At 38.1% G+C, this 18280-nt stretch overlaps 1 protein-coding gene across 4 annotated transcripts in view; it reads right to left on the bottom strand.

Moving 5' to 3' along the window:
* Positions 1–18280, bottom strand: part of myom1b (myomesin 1b) — a 38028-nt gene that overhangs the window by 7870 nt on the left and 11878 nt on the right. For all 4 annotated transcript variants that reach the window (XM_037756199.1, XM_037756198.1, XM_037756196.1 and 1 more), the window contains 19 exons: positions 16155–16296; positions 15134–15333; positions 14727–14780; positions 14063–14187; positions 13797–13980; positions 13542–13716; positions 13332–13453; positions 7301–7497; positions 7089–7215; positions 6552–6736; positions 6338–6452; positions 6107–6263; positions 5916–6022; positions 5780–5824; positions 5546–5682; positions 5313–5457; positions 4453–4512; positions 3782–3849; positions 3569–3682 (listed from right to left, as the gene is read on the bottom strand). In XM_037756199.1, the coding sequence (XP_037612127.1) occupies positions 3569–3682; positions 3782–3849; positions 4453–4512; positions 5313–5457; positions 5546–5682; positions 5780–5824; positions 5916–6022; positions 6107–6263; positions 6338–6452; positions 6552–6736; positions 7089–7215; positions 7301–7497; positions 13332–13453; positions 13542–13716; positions 13797–13980; positions 14063–14187; positions 14727–14780; positions 15134–15333; positions 16155–16296 (2459 nt within the window). The remainder of the gene's footprint in view (positions 1–3568; positions 3683–3781; positions 3850–4452; positions 4513–5312; positions 5458–5545; positions 5683–5779; positions 5825–5915; positions 6023–6106; positions 6264–6337; positions 6453–6551; positions 6737–7088; positions 7216–7300; positions 7498–13331; positions 13454–13541; positions 13717–13796; positions 13981–14062; positions 14188–14726; positions 14781–15133; positions 15334–16154; positions 16297–18280) is intronic.

Below are 18280 nucleotides of genomic sequence, written 5' to 3'. Positions count from 1 at the left end.
TTTTAGATCTTTTTTTCAGACTTTTTTTGGATATTGTTTTTCAGACTTTTTTTCAGACTTTTTTTCAGACTTTTTTTTCAGATTTTTTTTCAGACTTTTTTTCAGATTTGTTTTCAGATTTTTTTCGGATATTGTTTTTCAGACTTTTTTTCTGACATTTTTTCAGACTTTTTTTCACATTTGTTTTCAGATTTTTTTTTAGATCTTTTTTTCAGACTTTTTTCGTACATTGTTTTTCAGACTTTTTTTTCGGACTTTTTTTCAGACTTTTTTTCAAATTTTTTTTTTTAGATCTTTTTTTCAGACTTTTTTTTCAGACTTTTTTTCAGACTTTTTTTCAGATTTGTTTTCAGATTTTTTTTTTTAGATTTTTTTTTCAGACTTTTTTCGGATATTGTTTTTCAGACTTTTTTTCTGACATTTTTTCAGACTATTTTTTCAGACTTTTTTTCAGACTTTTTTTTTTAGATCTTTTTTTCAGACTTTTTTGGATATTGTTTTTCAGACTTTTTTTCAGACTTTTTTTTCAGATTTTTTTTCAGACTTTTTTTCAGATTTGTTTTCAGATTTTTTTCGGATATTGTTTTTCAGACTTTTTTTCTGACATTTTTTCAGACTTTTTTTCACATTTGTTTTCAGATTTTTTTTTAGATCTTTTTTTCAGACTTTTTTCGTACATTGTTTTTCAGACTTTTTTTTCGGACTTTTTTTCAGACTTTTTTTCAAATTTTTTTTTTTAGATCTTTTTTTCAGACTTTTTTTTCAGATTTTTTTTTCAGACTTTTTTTTCGGACTTTTTTTTCCACACTTTTTTTTCGGACATTTTTTCAGACTTTTTTTTCAGACTTTTTTTCAGACTTTTTATTTTAGATCTTTTTTTCAGACTTTTTTTGGATATTGTTTTTCAGGCTTTTTTTCAGACTTTTTTTCAGACTTTTTTTCAGATTTTTTTTTTTAGATTTTTTTTTCAGACTTTTTTCGGATATTGTTTTTCAGACTTTTTTTCGGACTTTTTTTCAGACTTTTTTTTCAGATTTTTTTTTCAGACTTTTTTTCAGACTTTTTTTTTTAGATCTTTTTTTCAGACATTTTTTGGATATTGTTTTTCAGGCTTTTTTTCAGACTTTTTTTCAGACTTTTTTTTCAGACTTTTTTCGGATATTGTTTTTCAGACTTTATTTTCGGACTTTTTTTCAGACTTTTTTTCCGATTTTTTTTTTTAGATCTTTTTTTCAGACTTTTTTCGGATATTGTTTTTCAGACTTTTTTTCAGACATTTTTTCAGACTTTTTTTTCAGACTTTTTTTCAGACTTTTTTTTTTAGATCTTTTTTTCAGACTTTTTTTGGATATTGTTTTTCAGGCTTTTTTTCAGACTTTTTTTCAGACTTTTTTTCAGACTTTTTTCGGATATTGTTTTTCAGACTTTTTTTCTGACATTTTTTCAGACTTTTTTTTCAGATTTGTTTTTCAGACTTTTTTTCAGACTTTTTTTTTTAGATGTTTTTTTCAGACTTTTTTCGGATATTGTTTTTCAGACTTTTTTTCTGATTTTTTTTTTAGATCTTTTTTTCAGACTTTTTTCGGACTTTTTTTTCCAGATTTTTTTTTCGGAGATTTTTTCAGACTTTTTTTTCAGATTTTTTTTTCAGACTTTTTTTTCAGACTTTTTTCGGACATTGTTTTTCAGACTTTTTTTTCAGACTTTTTTTCAGACTTTTTATTCAGACTTTTTTTTCAGACTTCTTTTCAGACTTTTTTTTCGGACTTTTTTTTCGGACATTTTTTTCAGACTTTTTTTTCAGACTTTTTTTCTGATTTTTTTTTTAGATCTTTTTTTCAGACTTTTTTTTCCAGACTTTTTTTTCGGAGATTTTTTCAGACTTTTTTTTCAGATTTTTTTTTTAGATCTTTTTTTCAGACTTTTTTTGGATATTGTTTTTCAGACTTTTTTTCAGACTTTTTTTTCAGATTTTTTTTCAGACTTTTTTTCAGATTTGTTTTCAGATTTTTTTCGGATATTGTTTTTCAGACTTTTTTTCTGACATTTTTTCAGACTTTTTTTCACATTTGTTTTCAGATTTTTTTTTTAGATCTTTTTTTCAGACTTTTTTCGTACATTGTTTTTCAGAATTTTTTTTCGGACTTTTTTTCAGACTTTTTTTCAAATTTTTTTTTTTAGATCTTTTTTTCAGACTTTTTTTTCAGATTTTTTTTTCAGACTTTTTTTTCGGACTTTTTTTTCCACACTTTTTTTTCGGACATTTTTTCAGACTTTTTTTTCAGACTTTTTTTCAGACTTTTTATTTTAGATCTTTTTTTCAGACTTTTTTTGGATATTGTTTTTCAGGCTTTTTTTCAGACTTTTTTTCAGACTTTTTTTCAGATTTCTTTTTTAGATCTTTTTTCAGACTTTTTTTTCGGACTTTTTTTCAGACTTTTTTTTCGGACTTTTTTTCAGACTTTTTTTGGATATTGTTTTTCAGGCTTTTTTTCAGACTTTTTTTCAGACTTTTTTTCCGATTTTTTTTTTTAGATCTTTTTTTCAGACTTTTTTCGGATATTGTTTCTCAGACTTTTTTTTCGGACTTTTTTTCAGACTTTTTTTCAGACTTTTTTTCCGATTTTTTTTTTAGATCTTTTTTTCTTACTTTTTTCGGACTTTTTTTTCCAGACTTTTTTTTCGGACATTTTTTCAGACTTTTTTTTCAGATTTTTTTTTTTAGATTTTTTTTTCAGACTTTTTTCGGATATTGTTTTTCAGGCTTTTTTTCAGACTTTTTTTCAGACTTTTTTTCAGACTTTTTTTCAGACTTTTTTCGGATATTGTTTTTCAGACTTTTTTTTCGGACTTTTTTTCAGACTTTTTTTCCGATTTTTTTTTTTAGATCTTTTTTTCAGACTTTTTTCGGATATTGTTTTTCAGACTTTTTTTCGGACTTTTTTTCAGACTTTTTTTTCAGATTTTTTTTTCAGACTTTTTTTTCGGACTTTTTTTTCCACACTTTTTTTTCGGACATTTTTTCAGACTTTTTTTTCAGACTTTTTTTCAGACTTTTTTTTTTAGATCTTTTTTTCAGACTTTTTTTGGATATTGTTTTTCAGACTTTTTTGTCAGACTTTTTTTCACATTTGTTTTCAGATTTTTTTTTAGATCTTTTTTTCAGACTTTTTTCGGACATTGTTTTTCAGACTTTTTTTTCGGACTTTTTTTCAGACTTTTTTTCAAATTTTTTTTTTAGAGCCCTAGTAATTAGTAAAAAAAACAAAAAAAACTAACAAATCCCTTTTTGAGGATTTTTTTTTATTCCAACTTACTCAAATACCTGATTTTCGTGGACCAATACTGAGGTGAAAGATGCCCACAATATGTGAAGGATCCAAATATTTTAGGAGTACAGACATAGCTGTGCAAGGATTCCACCGTTAACATTCATATATGCAAATGAATTCAGTGACAATTATACAGTACAGAAATACACACACACACACACACACACACACACACACACATATATATATATATACACAGTCACACTTCTCACAGGTTTCCTTTCTCATATTTTTACCTGAGCAATTTCCAGCTTCAGCACTCCCTCGGTGAAGCCGAGATTCTCGTCTGCTTTGATCTGCTGTCCGTCTTTGTACCACAGCGCCGACGTCTCCTTCTTCATGTTGCCGACCTGAGAGGCATCACAACAGAAGGATGTGATTACATCAACACTCACAGTGTTTCTTTAAAAGACTGCAGCATTAAAAAAGCATTTATAGTTCTGTCTCACCTTGCATTTCAGTATAACGCAGCACTCTGGTGTCACCTCGTAACCCAAATACTCGATAAAGTGAGGACCTGAAACAAACACAGCAGTTATAACAATGGAAATCATGTCATGTAATTCAAACGTAAATCAACACGGATTCCAGTAGAGCTGAAAAGTTTAGTCGATTAATCGTTAAGTTGATCAACAGAAAAATAATTTGCAAGTATTATGATAAGCAGTTAATCATTTGAGTCCATTTTTAAGCTAAAATACCAACAAACATTTACTGAAACTAAAACTAAACAGTGAAAAATATTGTCGTAAACTCAAATTAAATAAAAATGATATACTTTAAGAAAAACTAAAACTAAACTGAAACTATATTGCGTGGTTCAAAATAAAAAATGAAATAAAAAGCTTTTAGCTATAATATATCACAACCAAAAAAAGGAGACAGTCTTGTGACATTGACCAGAAATTGAACATACTGTGACAAGTGTGGTAATGAAATAGTAGTCAAAAGATTTAAATATCATGGCCATTCCTAAACAGTTCTTCAACTGTGTATGTTGTATGTATAGAGCGACATACTTCTGAGATATTATACCTGGCCAAACTAAGACTACTATAAAACAATAAATAAATAAATGAGTATTTAGGGCTACACTTCTCATAATAGTGAGTATCCGTACCTTGCTTTCTGACCCATTCTTTCATCTGGAACTCTGATTCCTTCTGCAGCTCCTTGAACACTGTGAATAAAAAGAGTTTACAATGTTAATGTTTTATGGCTCAAAACGACACTTAATCTAACCATGATATCTAACCATGTGATACGTGTCTGGTTGTTCTTAAATTATGTGATAACATGAATGTAGTTTGGGATCAGTGTTGCCTGATTGGACTGACAAAAAGCCGCCCAATCAGAGCCAAGAACTGACCCAATCGTCATAAAATTAGCCTGATTTTTAATTTTCATTTATATATACAAAAACCCTTCCCTATATAGGAAGAAAAATAATCTGTCATGTCTTCTGTTGCAGTATAATTAAGTAAACTAAAAAAAACGTGGTTATAATAATGAAAAATGTATAATAGAAGTTAAGGCTGTCCTCGACCAAAAAAAATTCATATGATTTTGTCGACTAATTAATTAGTTGATTTTTGATTTGAGTTTCTCCACAAAGAATCACACAAAAGCGAAAAATAAGTCATTCAGCATGAAAAAAAAGCATAAAAAATTACTAATTGACTAAAGAAATCATAGTCGAAAAAAAACAAAGCGATCAATTAGTTGAATAATCGACTAAGAGGAGTCAGCACTGATAAAAGTCATAAAATAAAATAAAGGTCTTTTAGATAATGTTACATTAAGCAAGATACGTTTCCACTCATATGAACAGGAGCTTATATTTCAATACCAAAAGTTAAGTATCCACTGATTCACTACAGGTTTTAACCTCTAAACTAAACAAAACTGTCACTTAACTCCAGTTTAATAGAATTTGTGATCAGGATCATCTTCAGGTTTTCATTGTTTGACTGAACGTACCGTCTCCTATCAGCACCAAGCTGCTCTGGTTGGTAGCTTTCCCATCCTGCAACTGGAAGGTGAAGGTGCCCTCATCCGCCGGAGTCAGATGCTCCATGATCATCTCAATCACACCGGTGTTCTTGTCGAAGTTCATCTTGTATTTCTACAAAACAAAGACACATTTTAAACTCTTCTCATCTACATAAAAACATAATTCCTAGATATAATAAGAATAAAAATAGTTTACTGACATCCCCCTGGGAGAGAGCGTTATCATTGAAGATGTAGTCGACTTTGCCGTTGGGTGACATCTTGTCCGCCTGCAGCCAGAAGCGAACTTTGCCCTTCTCAAGCAGCTCCACAGCCAACTCTGACTTCAGGGGAATAACTAATTTGAAGAAAGAAAGAGAGCCAGCTCAAAGAAACAGTCCAGTTCATGATGTACTGGCATAAAAACAGCTGTGATTACATGCTGATGCACTCACTGGGGAATTTGTGGTCATGACTGACCTCCAGCAGCCTCTTCAACTCTGACAAAGACATGAGAAAGAGATGCATAAATAGAGCAGAAAGTCATTTTATTTGATTAACTTCTTGAAATGTGTGACTTTTGTGACCCACCTTCCTCAGAGAGAGTGTAGCTGGATGAAGCACCATCAGTGTGGGTGACGAGACATGAGTAGATGCCAATGTCCTCCTCCCCAGGAGTGTTGAAAGCAGTTTTGGATCTGCAGGGAAATAGAAGTAATAAGTTAGATTACTGAGTGATGTCGTGTTGATGAACTGAGTCTGAGCTTAAAAAGTCCTCTCACTTGTTTCCCTTGGTCTCTGTTGTCAGGCGGGGTGAGTCTGTGATGTCCTCGTAATTCTTTGACCACACAAATTTGGAATCGGGGGTCATGTCGCCGCACTCAAAGTTCAGGGAGATGATGCCGTCATCATCAACATCCACCACTATCTCCTTGGTGCCTGAAACCCGGAGACGGTGTTGAAACAATGACCTCGTCTCCAGCGGTTCATCCCAATCAAACTTTTTTTCCTACCTGGTTTGGTGACAGTCAGGACCGGCTCTGACACGTCTGAGGTTTGACCAACACCGGCATTATTCTGAGCGCGCACACGGAACACAAACGTCTCGCCTTCCTTCAGATTGTTAATCTGCAAAATGAAAGAAAATAATCAGATTTACACACCAGCTGCAGTCACACGTGAAGAAGAAGAAGAAGAAGAAGCACTCAGCCGGACGACGATGATGACCTTCATGTATTTCTTCTCCGTAGCCTTGGTGTTGATTCCTCTCCACGCCTCCGCCGGTGCGTCCGCTTCCTTGATGTCCACGTAGAACCCATTGACCGGATCGCGGCCCTGGTACACAGGTGGTCTCCATAGCAACACCAGGGAGTTGTTTCGCACCTCTCTTGTCTGCAGGTCATGAGGAGGTCCTGTGGTCCAAAACAGAAACACATTGGAGATACACACTTGGGCAAAACTAGAATGGATGTGAGGTCGTAGTGACCTTGGTCTTTGACATCCAAAATCGAATCAGTTCATCCTTGAGTCCAAGTGGACATTCATGCAAAATTTTAAGAAATGAGCTATCGCGTTCACCGAATGGGTCAGACGGATGGTCGGACAAACAACCTGAAAATATAATGCCTCCTGCCATGGCTGTCGCCGGCTTGGAGGCATAAAAATCTGTGTGTTAGGGCCTTTTTTGTTCTATTAATGTTCTACAAAGGGTGTGCTGTTGATGACAGCATCCTCTCAGTGGGTTCAATAGGAGCTCTAACCAACCTGGCACGGCGATGGTCCACTCCTCGCACAGGAAGGTGTCACTGGGCAGTGAAGGGATGCCGACACCTGCCATGTTGGCCGCTCGCACCTGGAACTGGTACTTTTTGTTCTCCTTCAGGTCAGACACCTGCAGACAAAAAGACATGAAAGCCTTACTTATGGAAGAGTCCTTTAAAAACCTATATCTGTATTTGTGTCGAGCAATAACTCACCCTGTAGGCCCTCTCGCTGATAGCCCTGACGTTGCCCTCGTGCCACTTCCCTGGCACGCCATCGATGACCTCACGGTAATCCACGAAGTAGCCGGTGATGTCAGCACCGCCGACAAAGTTTGGCTGTTTCCAGGCCAGCACCATGGAGTCGCACACACACTCCAGGACAGAGATGCCATAGGGCGGAGCAGGGGAGGCTGAGATGACAGAAAACATAAATTAACACCATAATGCCTCAACGCGGTGACATAATGGGAAACTGAAGCACTACAATGAGGTGATACTTTCAATTCTCAAACTTGTTTTTTACACCTCCCGGCCAGCTGCTCTAAGTGCTTGAAGTTTTGTTGATGCTGTTGAGCTTCAGCGTCCCATTACTGAAAACGTTACTGTTCACAGCAGGTATTGGCTGCATCACGACTTCTTCAATGGCCAAAACATCACTGAAATCACCACTGGAATGTGTAAAAGTTTGAAGACAATAGTAGGTGAATACCTGCTGTAACAGAATATCGTCAATCCCACGACACAATTGCACCTTCAACCTTTTATATCAGGCTTTTGTATTATGACCTGCCCTTTTCCAAACAGTTTCCAATGACGGCTTCTCAGATGGTTCTGTGTAACAAACCATCTAGCGGGTCATCATCTAACTCTCAGCAAGAAAGTGAATAGGCATAATTGTAAAAATGTCAAACTATTTCTTTATACTATTAATTGGAAAATATTTAGTTATATAATACATGAAATTTATAGTAAGAAATGACACAACAGAGGACACAGTGATTCTTGGTACTTGGAGGAGCAAAAGGTCTCTCCAAAAGCAGGATCATGTAACATGGTGATAATGAATTGACCTGACGTACACAACGTGTACTTGATACTCTCCCCTATTTAGGGGTGAGAAATTGGTGAAAGTGTCGGAGAGTTGGACATCTGAAGGAGTACATAGTGCGCTACCAAAAAGGTCTCAGGTCACAAGTGTCCTGCTCTTGTGTTGGTTGGATGACCCACTTTTCAAGTACAGGGTGTGATTAGCCGGCTCCTGCCATGACATACTTGTGTGTATATGTGTGTATATGTGTGTGTGTGTGTGAGTTAAAGTGCTCTGGGTACTGAATGTGATGGCAGATCCTGAGGTGCCAGGTGACTGATGTTGTGCCACCCAGTGAGGAGGTTGTGGGAAAGTGGTGGCCAGGAAAACTATTGACAAGCGTGACTGTGTTGAGTTAAAGGTTGGTGGTGTTTTACAGTGACTTACCTTAAAGAGAAGAATACCAGAGAACTTCACCAACTGTTTATTGATTATTATATGTCAAAAGCATGTGAATGTAAAAGTAGAAGAAGGGAAATCTTTCTTTTATCACTTGGTAAAGTCAGGGTAGGATATTTTCATGGATGCTAAGTGGGGGGAAATTTATGTTTTGTTGTTTCTTTTGGAGTTGACGAAACAGCCCAGTGGCCAGGAAAAAATGTTGGCATTGTATGTTTCTGAAATCTGATTGTCGACGTTTTTGCATTCGGTCAGAGCAAGTGATCTAGTATATGGAGTGAACGTTACGTTGTTGCGTTACGTTGTTGCGTTACGTTGTTGCGTTACGTTGTTGCGTTACTTGGTTGCGTTACGTTGTTGCGTTACGTTGTTGCGTTTTATTGTTGTTACGTTATTATTTTAACACAAACCATGATCTAACCTTAACCAAGAAGTTTTATTGCCTAAACCTAACCAATCGTTTCACAACGTTAACCCCGTGGCATTGTGTGTTTTGGGTCAGAAACGTCAACATTCAACGTGTCCGTGTTTTGCAGAAACGTACAATGCCAAAAAAATTTCTGCCGATTAATGAATTTGTTCCATCCGGTTTACTTGTTTACTTCCTGAGCACTCAGTTTTGCTAGTGGACTTAATTTACAAATTACTTTCTGATTTATTTATTTTCTATTTTTCTATTTATATTATTTTCTTAATTGCAATTTATTTAATATTTATAAAGCTTAATTTCCTTCAGTTTGACTTGACAGTGTTGGACGAAAAGCTTTCCATCTGTGACCGGTGCTCACCTTCCGACCCTCTCCTGGGCCTCGCTGTCTCCCGATTAGTAGAAGCATCTACAGAGAACTTACGTGCCTGTTGGGCCTCAGGCTCATTGACAGCAGTGACGGGTTCTACGTGTGCAGCTGTGGCTACGTCAGTTAATGATTCAGAAACTGAGTCTGACACAGACTCTGAGACCAGGTCTTTTGTCAGGTCAGGGGCCCAGGACACACTGCCTCTCTTGCCCACTTTGCGTTTACTCTCCACGGGGTCGGGCTGTGCGAGGGCCCCCTGCCTGGCTTCAGTGTCAGCCTGAGCTTTATTGCGCTTTTGCATAGTGTCAGGGGGGGACTGGACAGTTTCATGCGTGCCCGTCCAGCGTGGCCTGTGCTCGGTTAGTTGGCCCGCGTTACCCCCCGGCCCCATCTCCGGCAACACACCATGAGGGATGCCGCCCCCTACAGGAGTTAGCAGAGAAGAGCAAAAGAGTCTTTTTTAAGAAACAGGCAAAAGTTCACAAGTCACAGCTAATCTCAATCACACAACATCCAACAGTACATCAGTCTATCAAATACAGTAAAATGTCTTCATCTGACAGGGAGTGAAAAATGAAGACAAGATGACCAACAAGTGACATCCGTGTGAGGAGGTGAGTAGTCTTCATCTAGGATTATGAGAGCATGCAGGCGTGTGAAGTACAACAGGCAATGACTGTGGGTGTGCAGGCCTTGCACCAACCCTCTATGAAAAAACACTGTACTTTAGTAACAATGCCAATGGATTTCATCACCTCTAAAAATTAAATGTATGGTGTGTCGAGATTGAATGATCTAATTCATATGAAGTAATTGTTTTAAACTGTTTACTATTTCTGATAAGAAGTTTGAGCTGTAACTTTTCTTGTATGAAATGAACTGAGAAGTATAACATCCCATTCCATTATTTGTAATTTAAAGGTGCAGTGTGTAGGATCTGGCGGCATCTAGCGATGAGGTTGCAGATTGCAACCAACTGAAACTTCTCCCGTGTGACAAGCGTGTAGGAGAACTAAGGTGGTCGACGCGAAAACGGCTCAATCTAAGATAACGAAAACACAACGATTTGTATTTTCAGGTGATTATACACTAAAGAAAACATACTTATTAATATTATATTCCATTTCTGCCAGTAGATCCCCCTAAATGCTACACACTGGTCCTTTAACATAGTAAACATTTTTGTTTTTCTTGAGAACATTACCAGTACGTCTTCCTGCAGAGAAATGCATTGGCATTTTTACTAATAATATACTAAGTGAGTGTGTTTCATAAGGGCAAACAGAGCATGCTGTTCAGAAGAATGAGTGACATCCAAAGGCAATGCAGACAGACTTTAGGGAACACATGCAGGAGATCAGAAAGAGCGTCTCTGACAATTGTCACAGCAGCAGTATTGGTCTGTATTGCATAATATGTGCATATATATTTATTGACTTTAAAAAAAGTCAATAAATTCTGTATTTTTCAACCTGGACTCTATTTTCTCCATGTTTTTGTTTCCAACTGACCAATAGAGACAACAATTTCTGAAACTGGTCCAGTATTGAGGGAGAACGCTGCTCACAGGCTGCAATATGGTGCTATTGGGGCAAGCTGGCACCGTCATTTACATCTTCTCCTTGAGCGGGACTCGGACACAATAAGAAACAGACCGGATCAAGTAAGGTATTTCTCTGTAGGGTCCTTTTCATAATGTTGTCAGACACTCATAATAACAATGTGAGCCTGTCAGTGGCAAAAACAAGCAATTTTTGTGAACGTAACATCACAGTGACCCTGCTCACTTGCCCTCGTTACAGCGTTCTCGCTCAATATTGGACAAATTTTAAAAATTGTTGTCCCAATTCGTCAGATAGACACAAAAAACATGGGAAAATATAGTTGAAAAAAATACCAAAATTACCCTTTAATGATTCTAAATTTGATTTTAAACTAATAAAACAAGTCATTAGAGATCATGTTTTACCTGTTTACAGGTTTTTTTCTAAAGGAAAAAAGTTTGATTCCTTTTTGTGATTTTGCAGACATTTGCCATATTGTGATATAAATCATTATTGTAAAAATACTGAGTGATTTCAGCCATATCGTCCAGCCTAGTGTGTGTAAAGTGATCATTAGATCTACAGTAGGAAAGGGTTTTTGTTCATGTGTCAGATTTCATAAATAATGTATAATCTAGTCATTAACATTCAGTTAACTGTTGAACAGAACCACTACCGGGTTAGTTGCTAGGAGAGGTTGAGACAGAGAAAGCAGTTTAAAGGTACCGGTGGAGAGGTGTGTGTGTCGCTACCTTTAGCACCGTGTGTGGTTGCCCACACAACTTTTGCCCAGGAAAGGTGAGGGAAATGGGGGATGGTGGTGGTGGTGGTGGTGTATGACATTGAGCTGATTTGTAACAACCGCTGAATTGGATCGCACGGACCCAAATTAGAGGAAGTCTACAAGTCCTGACCCCGCCTCAGGCTGAGCAGGGAGGAGGAGGAGGAAGAGGAGGAGGAGGGAGGGTGGATGTGACTGGACAAGGTGGTGCTGGGTGGTGGTGGGTGGGGGCACATAACAGTGCAGAATAACGTGACAGGGTGACACAGGGTGGAACCATGGTGGAGAAAGTGTGGGGGTGTAGATGCTGATGATGTAAAAAACTGAAGACATGTCTCAGAAGACAACATTATGTTAAAATGACAAATCTTGCACGTCTTTTATAACATTCTTTTTTAAACAAAAAATATTTATATACATACTTTAAAGGACAATTCCACCCATTATGTAACCCATTAAAACCTACATACCCGCCGGCGGGGTAGATGATGTTCAACAATGTTTTGATGGTAAAAGGATTTATAGTCACCAAAATGTAGTAATGTCAATGGCATTTCTGTGACCTTGGAAAACATACTGAAGCATTGTGATGACTATATAACCTCTTACCATCATTCAAAATATCTAATCCTAAACCCAAACCCGCCAGCGGGAAGGTGGGTTTTAAGGGGTTAAACCAATCGTCATACTTTGGTGTTCGGGGCATTTCAGGATTCATCTTGTGGTGAAACGTCCTCTTTTTATTGAGCTCACCTAAACCTGCTTCACCTACCTCTACTTCAGGTCTCAGGCTCTGGTTTCCTACATTTCCCAGAATACCTTTTGAAAATAGGTGTCTTTCATATATGCTGGAATTAAGAAATTATATTTTCTAATTTAGCTTTTTCTAAATTATTGTAGGGCTGTCACAAAATCAGATTTTCACTGCACAAATATTGTGGCCAAAAGAATTCACAATAACGATATTATATAAAGAAAATAATGCTATCAGTCAAATTCATCTTTAACTTTGTTTATTGTGCGTTATATCTCTTTTTTGGCAAATAAATCACAGTCAAAATACGAGTTTGGGGAGGTGGAGAGAGGTGCTGAATTATTTACACGATATTATCATATCTGTGTATCAACATGATAGCAATATTTCATTTTTAAGTATCATGGTTATTGTCAATACCGGTATATTGCGACACCCCTAGTCGGCTGCATTGTATTCTGTATAACCTTGTGAAAATGCTATCATGAGTGTTGCAACGGCAATGATGTTTTCTCACTATGATCGTCAAACGTTAGTGTAAAATAGTCTAGAAAGAAGCTCTTAGTTTTTTTTCATTAAAATGACCTTTACACAGATAGCGTAAATGTTTCTTATGAAATTAAATATCATAGAAGTTTTCTTACATTATATATCCTAATATAATTGTCTGTGTTAATCCATGAATGATGACTTCAGAAATGCACGCTGCAACACCAACAGCTGATTTTTAAACATTATTAAAGGGACTTCTTTACGGTGGATTTGTCCTTTACTTTGAGCCACACATCTGAATATACAAACAACAGGATAATAATCTATAATTCTCAGTATCCTCTGACTCCTGCATTAGCTTCTTGTATTGAAACGCTCAGTGTTACTCACCAATAGCTGCCTTTACCTCCACAGGCTCAGACTCCGGGGAGAACTGGCTGAGCCCTGCTGCGTTCACTGCCCTCACCCTGAACACGTACTTCTCTCCCGTCATCAGACCGTGGCAGATGAACCTGCAGATGTGATAGTGACAATGCATTTATATAAATTATATAAAACAACTGTATTATACAGGTTAAAAAGAAAGAGGAGTCAGTTTACCTGGTAACATTTACAGGCTTGTTGTTGCATGGCTCCCACTCATTGCTACCCACAATGCTCGCCTCAATGTAGTATCCCACCAACTCTTTGGCGTCACGGGACGCTTGCCAAGACACAACGACTGATGTGTCTGTGTTGTTGATGGGGACAACTTTGCTTGGGGCAGATGGGATATCTGTGGACCAGAACATTTTGGGTCATAAACTGTGACATTGCTGCCATTATGATGCAGGTATGTTTGTTTGTTTTCCTGACCGAGCTTGTCGCCGACGGTGGTGGCCTCCGTTGGGTTAGATGGCTCGCCAACACCGGCAGAGTTGCAGCAGCGGACGCGGAAGCTGTAGGATTTCCCCTCGGCGAGATCAAATAGCGCAAAACGAGGAGACTTGACTGGGATCTCCGTGTTCACCCTCTGCCAGCTGTCTGTGCCCGAGACACACTGACAAACGAGGATACAAGGTGTTAGTGTGGATTTGTCCTTTAACAGGTAACAAGTAAGAACATGTTGTTAAATAATTTACCTTTTCCACGTAGTACATGACTCCCTCAAGGCCTTTCTCTCCAGGCGGCTTCCAGCTCAGCACCACATAGTTCTTGGTTGCCTCTGTCACCTGCAGCTCAAGAGGTCTGCCGGGAACAATGCCCTCTGATGGTCAAAAGATAAAAAATTAGGTCCCTGAACACATCAGCTGTGCAGCAGGTAAATTACCTTCATGTCACCGGTCAGTGGCGGACTCCAGCACACATAAAGTTTTCTCCACTGGAAGGGCACCCTAGAGGGCACTTTATTGTGTTTTCTCCACTGGAAGGGCACCCAAGAGGGCACTTTATCACGTTTTCTCCACTGGAAGAGCACCCTAGAGGGTATTTTATCATGTTTTCTCCACTGGAAGGGCACCCAAGAGGCCACTTTATCCCATTTTATCCACTGGAAGGGCACCCTAGAGGCCACTTTATCCCATTTTCTCCACTGGAAGGGCACCCAAGAGGGCGCTTTATCACATTTCTCCACTGGAAGGGCACCCTAGAGGGCACTTTATCATGGTTTATCTACCATAGATGCATCCCAGAAGGCAATTTTGCTGCGGTTTGTTCGAACATGGAGACACCCCCGAGTCCACCAGTGTCACTGGGTGTCGTAGATATAACTGGTATAAAAAAGGTATTAAAAATTAGACTTCCTACCTGCAGGCTCCTCCTCTGTGACAATGATTTGGCCGGTCCAGGGAGCGGAGGTACCTGACAGCAATGAAAAATGTTTTTCAGGTTTTAACATTTCAGTATTTTGCTTTGATATTCACACTTTTTTATTTGTCCATTTTCAAATCATAAACTGTTACTGAGCAGAATTTTATCTTAGGTAGTGGTAGTGGAAAAGCCTTTAAAACATGGAAAAACACCTATTCAGCACAAAAAGAATCAGTAAAAGAAAATTCAGTTTTATGGAGCTGTTGTCTGCTGATATCAATGTATTTGTCTACAAATACATTACCCTAACTCTTATTCTACTATTTCACTTTTATGAGTTAATTAAACATGGATATAGACTGGTAGGCTGTGTTTGACCAGACATACAGTAAAGTCTGCAGTACCTCTCATGCGAGCGCGGTCAGCCGGGTCCATGGCAGCCACCGGCTCAGAGACTCTGGACGGGCGGCTCATGCCACTCTTGTTGACGGCACGCACACGGAACATAAAGGAGCGCCCCTCCACCAGGCCGGTGACGGGGAAACGGGCAAACTTAACTGGGGTGTCGTTGCACTGGATCCAGTGGTTGGTTCCAACCTCACATCTGTACACACATTACAATATTATACTTAGGTTGTTATTAAAAATATGTCAGTAACATGCTTGCTTTTGTTTTTATTTTAAGAATATCTTTACTGATAATCAGTGCTTCTGTTGTTGCTCTATTATTTTCACACCTGATTTTTTATAGAGCACCTTAATCAATTCTGTATCATCTTGTTTCCTCTGATTTTTAATTGATAAGAAGTTCTGTAGTTGGTACTCTTTTGCGTGACTTTGGTTAGTTCGGATTCACCAAAGCCACACAATAGCACAAACAAACTAACTGATCGATGTAGTGGTAGACCAGTAACCCCCGTGTTCTGCGAGGTAAAATTACAGTTTTTTTCAGTGGAGTCTGGTGGCTTTGGCAAGAGCATAGATGGATACAACGGCTTCAGTTTCCCGTTGGAAATGGCTGTCTTACGGCAAAGTATATCAGTGAAAATATTCTAAATATAGCGTACACTTAAACTGGTATCAATGTAAGTGGGCCTTTCTTTTAGGTGTCTATGTTTTGCTGCCGGCCCCGTCTACAGCAGTACATCGCTTTGCTTCTGTGTGGTAATTCCTGTCTTCTTCTCCAAACTGGGGGCATGGCAACCGCCATCTATTGTAGGTAATACACTGACTATGGACGTCATACAACTCCACTTCAAAACACTTGAACTATTCCTTTACGAGTGCCACCAACAGAGGAAAAGCAAAATGTCACAGACAATAACTTTAAAATTGTGATTCTCCCATCCTTTCTCCCATTATTTCATCCAGACGACCACTGTGAGACAATTGATGGACATTTTTAGCAGCAACATATTGACTGACCTGTCCACAAAGTAGCCCAAGATGGAGTCGCCGCCATCGACAGCTGGCTGCTTCCAGTTGACAATGATGTAATCCTTGTTGGCATCCAGGCAGCGCACATCCAGAGGGGCACCGGGAGCACTTTCAACCTCAGCTTCAGCATCTAACACAAACAGAAACAACAACAACATCAGGACTGTCAGTATGCACACTGTCTCTGTCCTACACATTCACATTTATTCACCTTTGAGCCAAAGATTTGTCTCCAATGAATTGATTCTACTGGTGATTTTAAAGTGTGCAGTGCCCTGTGCTGAACTGTGTAGCAACAGGGCTCGATGCCAGGAATGTTTCTGGTCCTCAAGTCAAACACAAGCTGAGAGCAATCAGCTGCAGGAGGACAGAATTAGCTGTAGCCCACCCCGGAGTGAAAGGGGATAAGAGAGGTGACTCTTAAAGATATTAGAGGTAAAGCCAGGCCACCTAACAGTTGCATCATTAAGGGTTAACTGGCTACATGCAGCCTGTATTATATAACCATTAACCATCAACAAAATTATGATTCAGGTAAAAAAAATTGACTTTTCAAAAGGGGAGACACTACAGAGTAAACATTTAACTGATAGATACCACCATGAAACCTACATACACTAAGGCAATTTCAACAAATTTTCTGAAATGTTATCTTTAAATATGCAAATGAGGCATTATCTTATCAAATATGTGCTAATTTGCATACATTTCCAGAACATAAATCTGAACATTGCATAAAGTCAGGTTCAAAATTATTGTTTCATTTTGTTAACAGATTAGAGTAAAAGGTTTTTACAGACTTTGTATCACTCCATAAATCAGAAAATATTGAGAAAACAGCCTTTATAGATGTGAAATCGTCGGTTAGTGTGGAAAAAAAGGATAAATGGCTGAGATTGACAGTAGGTGTCTGGCAACGACTTGTTGTGAAGTGAATGCAATGGAACGGGGGAGGAAGAATGCAACATTGGCTGAATGTTATCAATGTTATCAAAAGCGCCTTTAAATGATATATTACTTTTATTTGTTTTCTAAAATGTCATGTTTAAATATGCAAATGAGGTATTATCTAATGCTAACTTTTGGAGAATTTAGTAGAAATCTACAGACTCAAGCAGACAAAGTAGTAAAATAAACACCCAAAATGTGTATTTTGGATGTTTTCTTTCCACTAGTCTGAAAGAAGACATGTTATGGAATCAAAATAGCCTAAAATCTCAAGAGCGAGTATGTTTGCTCCCAACGAGCAGTAAGGAAACTGGGCAGCCTATTGTGTCTCCTTGAAGCAGATATTTACAGTATCTATCTGAGCTCACAGCCAGACTCTTTCCATAGCTGAGCTCTCTGAGAATAGCCTGACTGCAGCCAGACTCCTATAGCGTTTTGTTATTGAGAGTGTACCTGGTCTCTAGTGGGCCTCTTCCATCGCAGACTGAAAACATCATCTGTTCAGACTGCACCAAACTCTTCCTCTATATCTTACTGTCTCTAACTGTAGTACTTATTTGATGAAGTTGATATATTTGCATGATTCTTGTACTTTTGTAAATCACTTTGGATAAAAGCGTCTGCTAAATAACTAACCCTGCTGTAACAAAGTCAACAACTGGGTCTATTTTCCAGCTTGTTCATATACTCAACATGTGTTGAAGCTGAAGCGTTGAAGGTCAGATTGTCTATAGAGGCAGCAAAGACAAGCTTCACTGACCACTGTTTCCACTGTATTCAAACAGATGCCAGAGATCTGCCACGCTGCGTCGTCTTTATTAAAGCCAGTCACTCACATTCACTTTGACTATTAGATGTGCGGTGTGGTCATCCGGTGCCAGAGGACGTGCTGTTGTGACTTGGACCTTGATCTGATGTGACATTCTCAAACAAAAACAAAGCCGGGGGGGAATCAGGTTGCATTTAGCTCGTGTTGTCACGGATGACAGGGAACATGTCTGTGCAGAGATATTTTAGATACGTAACATTGTGTAGAATTAAAGGCTTGAGGATCTTTTCTAAATGTGCATGAAGGGAGGGTTCAGAACATGCTGTACTGATGTTTGAATGACGGTCAGCATGACCATGAATCAGAGTCTGGGTCCTCTGAAGGAGCATTATGTTGC

The sequence above is a fragment of the Sebastes umbrosus genome, chromosome 21, assembly GCF_015220745.1.
Source record: "Sebastes umbrosus isolate fSebUmb1 chromosome 21, fSebUmb1.pri, whole genome shotgun sequence".
NCBI classification, from domain to species: domain Eukaryota; kingdom Metazoa; phylum Chordata; class Actinopteri; order Perciformes; family Sebastidae; genus Sebastes; species Sebastes umbrosus.
Note: the sequence above shows the minus strand (reverse complement) of the source record. Positions and strands in the feature narration are given on the sequence as shown.